General features: G+C 38.4%; 1 protein-coding gene across 1 annotated transcript; it reads right to left on the reverse strand.

The window, feature by feature from the left end:
• Positions 1-259: 259 nt before the first annotated feature.
• LOC115231778 lies at positions 260-2349 on the reverse strand. Its single transcript, XM_029801725.1, has 2 exons — positions 1401-2349; positions 260-1239 (listed from the first exon to the last, which is right to left on the reverse strand). The coding sequence occupies exons 1-2, from the start codon at positions 2347-2349 to the stop codon at positions 260-262; spliced, it is 1929 nt and encodes a 642-aa protein (XP_029657585.1).
• Positions 2350-5257: the final 2908 nt, after the last annotated feature.

The raw sequence follows: 5257 nt of genomic DNA on the forward strand, positions 1-5257 counted from the left end.
CTGCTCTAGAGGTTAAATCGAAAGACCTCGAAATTTTATTTTGTATTTCAGCAGTGAGTCTTTCTATTTTTCTGTGTTTTTGATACCAAGTCTATTTGTTTATCGTATAAACGTATTCCTGCATTAAAGGATATTAAATCCCTGTCCATACTGTCTGCACTCTGACTTCAGTATGACAATTCTTTTTTTTTCTTAGCACCAAATGAATCAATTAAGTATTAATTAAAGTATAATTTTCTCAATCTGTTCATTACTTCCTCTATTCTGATATTCCCTCAGGTAAGGATGCCAGCCTCTTTCCTTGGGAAGTGCTGACAGGCAGTGGCGAAGTTATGGTCATATCTATTTGTCGATAAATAACTTTTATTCTTTTGTCCAGTTCGAGAGTCCTTTGGCGTGGCTCAATTCTGTTCCTATAGGAAACAATCATGCTCTCAAGGGTTTTTTTGATAGTGAGTGATTGTATATACGCATGTGTTCTCTCATTGATGTTCAACGATTGTGCATACTGTTGGAATTTTGAAGTGACAAGTCCGTCCCAAGTTAATACAATCGGTACTATTTTCACATTGGCATGATATATCAACTCCAATTCCTTTGATAGAAGGTCATACTTTCTAAGTTTTTCTACCTCCACTTGTTGTAAGTTTGGGGCAGATGTTATCCCAACCTCAATCAGGAATATCCGGTTGTTCTTCTTGTCAAAGATAAACAAATCGGGTTTGTTATGTTCTAGTATTATGTCTGTTTTAATGAAGGTGTCCACTTTGATTTCGACAAACTCATTAACAGACACAGTTTGTACAGAGTGAGTTTTCAGCTTCTTCTCATTCTTGAGTCCGAATTCTCGACATAAATGAAAATGAATACACCTAACTACTTCATTATGCCTTCTAACATAGTCCCCATGCAGCATCTTTTCACATCTGGTAGCACAGTGGTCGACAGTCTTCTTCCATTTCATACAGTGTGGACACATTAAATTGTGGTCTGCGAAGAATAAATTTCTATCCTGTAGAAGACAGAACAAGCCTTCTGACCGTGGAGAATTATTGCCTCTGGCTAGCCAGTGACTGGAATCTTCAACCTTCACGAAATCTTCCTTAGAATTTTTATAGAGAATTGAGTGAAGACTTTTTGAAAAGGTCTGATCCAGTAGGCGTTTGTTCTGCGCATCTGACAACAGTTTTTTTTCCAGTAAAAGTGAATCTTCCAAAGAATATTTGCGCTTCAAGTATTCTTCAATAGTGGCCAGATGAGTTTTTTCAACATTTCGGCATGAAGAATCGAGAAGCTTCTTTTGCAAGCACCACTTCTGCGTTTTAAGTCCAAAAGGAGTCCAAGGAGCATACTTTCACTTAGAAAAGAAATTGAGCGTAATCCTCTCCCAAAATTCTTACGAGGAAGATATAATCTCTGTTTGTTTGCTGGTCGGAGGTGTATTCTGTATTCAGTTAATTTTGATCGGATTGTATCGTCTACCATTTCGAATTCAAATGGCTCAATATCAACTAGTCCGATGTAATAATTGTACAATGAAAGAGCGTGTTCATTAATTGCTTTGAATAAGTTTACTCCATTCAATTTAGTATTTGCTAGCCTCTCTATCCGCATAATTACTTCTTCCAAAATGATTTTCAGCATTTTCTGCTTCTGGATTTTCCCAGTTGAGCTTTCAAGCACTCCAAGGTATTTGTATCCATCAATTCCATCAAGAACTCTTGCCTCTTCTGACAACAAGTAGGTATTCGTGGCCGACTTTTCCAAATTTTTCTCCAACCCAACCGCATGGAAATAATGATTCACCTCTTCCATCATTTTGACAATAACATTTTCACTCTTCGAAACAAGTTTCAAATCATCAATGAAAAGAAGATGATTTGTCGAAAACGGTGTGATCTGATTTTCTCGCCCCATAGAGACCTTCGGGAACTTATAAGATAATAGGCGGCTCAGTGGGTCCAACACAAGGACAAACAGCATAGGTGACAAACTGTCTCCTTGGAGGATTCCCCGTTCAATTCGTACATCTCGAATATATTTGTTATTTAGTCTGAGTTTGACACTCCATTTAGTAATCAGCGACTCGACAAATTTTACAATCCATCCAGGTATCCCAGACTTTTCCAAAATTTGTAGTAAAAAAGAATGATCCACTGAGTCAAATGCTTTTTTAACATCAATCCATGCAGAGTGTAGCTTGTAATCGTTTGATCTGTTGATCTCTTTGTTAACTATTGCTTGCTCTTTCGCACCTTGGCATATTCTCCTCGTCCCCAATTGGTTTTCTGAGAGGAGGTCGTAAGCTTCCACATATTCACAAAGTTTGGTATTTACACATTTAGTCATCAGTATATAGAGAGACGGCATACATGTTATAGGCCGCAATTCCTTTGGAGACCTTGGATCTTCGCACTTTGGGATCAGGTGTGTGACCCCTGTATAGAACCAATTTCCTGGAATGGTTTTTCCACTAATGACATTAAGGATTTGCTGAAAGATTGAATCATGAAGTGATGTAAACTTCTTCAAGAAGAAATTATAGACTCCATCACAGCCTGGGCTTTCCAATTTGGCAAATATTTAACTGTCTCTTCAAATAAACACTTTTGGACCTCGGCTGATACGCCTTCCACTCCAGTCATCCTCTTCTCGATCTCAATTGTCTCACCAATCAACTGTTTTTTTCGCCACATGTTCTCCCAGTATATTCCACATTCTTCATCATCCACTGAGATGACGTTTTTAGTACTGTTTTCTTTAAGACCTCTGTAGAAAGCTTTCCGATTAAGTTCAAATTTTTGATTATCTAGTCGAAATCCTTTCTCGTTTCATGTGTAGCTAACTTTTTTTGGATAACCGCAATTTTTTCATTAATAAAAGAGATTATTCTCGCTCTCTCTCCAGAGTTTTTCTTTTTATATCCAACCAGGAATAATGCATGGCATGCAAGTGGTTTTTCTTCAGCCGCAAGAGTTTTCGAAATATTTCTAAGGATATTTCCCCGGATACTCGGATTGGATTCGGTAGATCCTTCCCTTCATCTGTCTAGCCGAGTGGTTTACTCATCCATTCATATGTGCCAATTTTGCGTCCCCCAAGAAAAAAGGATCCACCCGACTTACTCATTTTGAGTTGAAAGGAGGTTGGTTCTGAGTGAGGACTTTGAATAGATACCGAGCCATGTGGGAGACAAGTCCAAGTCAAATTTATAGGGGAAGGCATGTGCGAATACTCGGGAGATGTTAGTTGTGTGTAGTCTATCATTGGAGTCGGACAGATCACTTCCCCAAGACAAATCCCCTACGTCGATTCCCCCGGAAGTGGAGACCAAAATATTTTTCCCGTCCAAACAATTCCTCGACCTGTTTGACATCATCGACAGACAAATCAGCCACGGCCACCTACCAATCTCCCATCTCGTCTACCAAAAGAGTCTTCAAATACTGGTACACCTCAGTCGACACGAGTTTATCTGTCAAACATATTCAGAACGACAACCTTCGGGTCCTCTCGAAAGGTCCTCCTCGACTGTCCTCCCACAATATTTACCAAAAATCTCACAATCATTCTCCCACACAGGAATAGAGCAATTCTGGCCAATTAGCCAACTCAATACATTCACAATGCAGAGGAGGAGCACCCTCGATATTTCCAACTCGACGAGTACTCCACAGAGAGGTACAGCAATGCTTTGTTCGACACTCCCTCGAACTCAAAAACCGAATTAACCACGTCGAATGCACTCTCGAATTCGTCTAATTGGGTCAGTCAGCACACAACTGATATCCACATGGCACTCTATTATCAACTGCTTTACAAATATCTGTTCGACAACCACCTGACTGGGTTATATATACACTCTCCGAGTATTTCAATGCTTTTTACAGATAATTCAGAGCATCCGGAAAGTGGCAAATTTTCTAATAAAATGTAATATTAGTACCATCAAATAGTGCCCGATTTCCAAACTGAATTGAAATACTTTTAGGCTTTTTTTGGCCGCAATGAAGATCTGCCGAATGATGACACAAATTAACTTGAATGCACTGATTGTAGCACTGTATTGCGTTCTCCAGATCCTCTCCGTATGTTATGAAACGATTCATTCTGCAGTACGTGTCGTGCGAAATGTATTTCCTGGCTGCTTCTATAAGATCTGTCGGGTCGGACAATACCTCCTTAGAACTGGCTGCCTGAAAACTAATTTTGTGATAAATTTGACTACTCGTGGCTTAGGTAGTGGAGAAATGCGGCACAGTCATCGTCGAATTCTCCCTGGTGGTGGAAGGACTTTATTAGGGCAGATATTTGTTTTATGAGATCGCTGTTATTTTCTCTTTTTGATCGTCTAGAATTTATTTTATTTATCTACTTTTTAAATTTGTTTATTATTTCTCTGTATTCTAAAAAGATTTCATTGAATGGTTTATTTGCGGACATTGACTCACAAAAGACACTTATTTTATTCACGAATTAGTTAGTGTACCAGATTGCATTGACTGGTCTATCAAGCAGGTGGGAGACTGGGTCAAAACAGAACTTGGCCACCCTGAGTTGGCAGTAACCAATGCTTGATTAATCGAAAGGAATGCTTTGAGAATAACTACATAAATGGCCGAAAACTAATTCACATGCACGCCTCAAATTTACCTAAAATTGGAATCAGAGATTGGAATCTGATCAAAGTTTTTTGATAACTTTTAGTTTAGTTTATTTCATTGGAAATAAGGAAACTCTTAGGAATCGACTTGGAGGAATATTCACGCTGCATTTCCCTCCAGCCTAGAGATAATTTAGGTTTAAACTTTAACTTTTAAGCAGCTCTGTTTCTTGAACTGAAAAGTAGAAGTGGAAAGAAATCTGACAAACTTGGACCGACAGAGTTTCGAAAATTAAATAAAAATGCAAAATGGCAGCCACCATTGGCTAATCTGCGGACAACAATGTCATATCTCTTCACATAATTATTTCTACTTACTAACAAATGATATATTTGATAAAAAATTACGTATTCTAACTTATTCCATTCGTTGAATGAGTATGCAATCTCTTTGCTTGATTACTACTTCAGTCTGATCGAATTCAAGCCAAGTGAATACGATGAAATGTAGTCAGGAGAGTACTCTAAGAGAATCACCTCCATGTCCTGACAAGACAGATTATACTCATTTCGGACAGTTGGAACATGGGATGAGTAATGTCGTCTATTTAAGTGATAGAGGTTTTACTACAATGCACAAAAATTAAAATACCA

Source organism: Octopus sinensis, unplaced genomic scaffold (assembly GCF_006345805.1).
Source record: "Octopus sinensis unplaced genomic scaffold, ASM634580v1 Contig18879, whole genome shotgun sequence".
Lineage (NCBI taxonomy): Eukaryota > Metazoa > Mollusca > Cephalopoda > Octopoda > Octopodidae > Octopus > Octopus sinensis.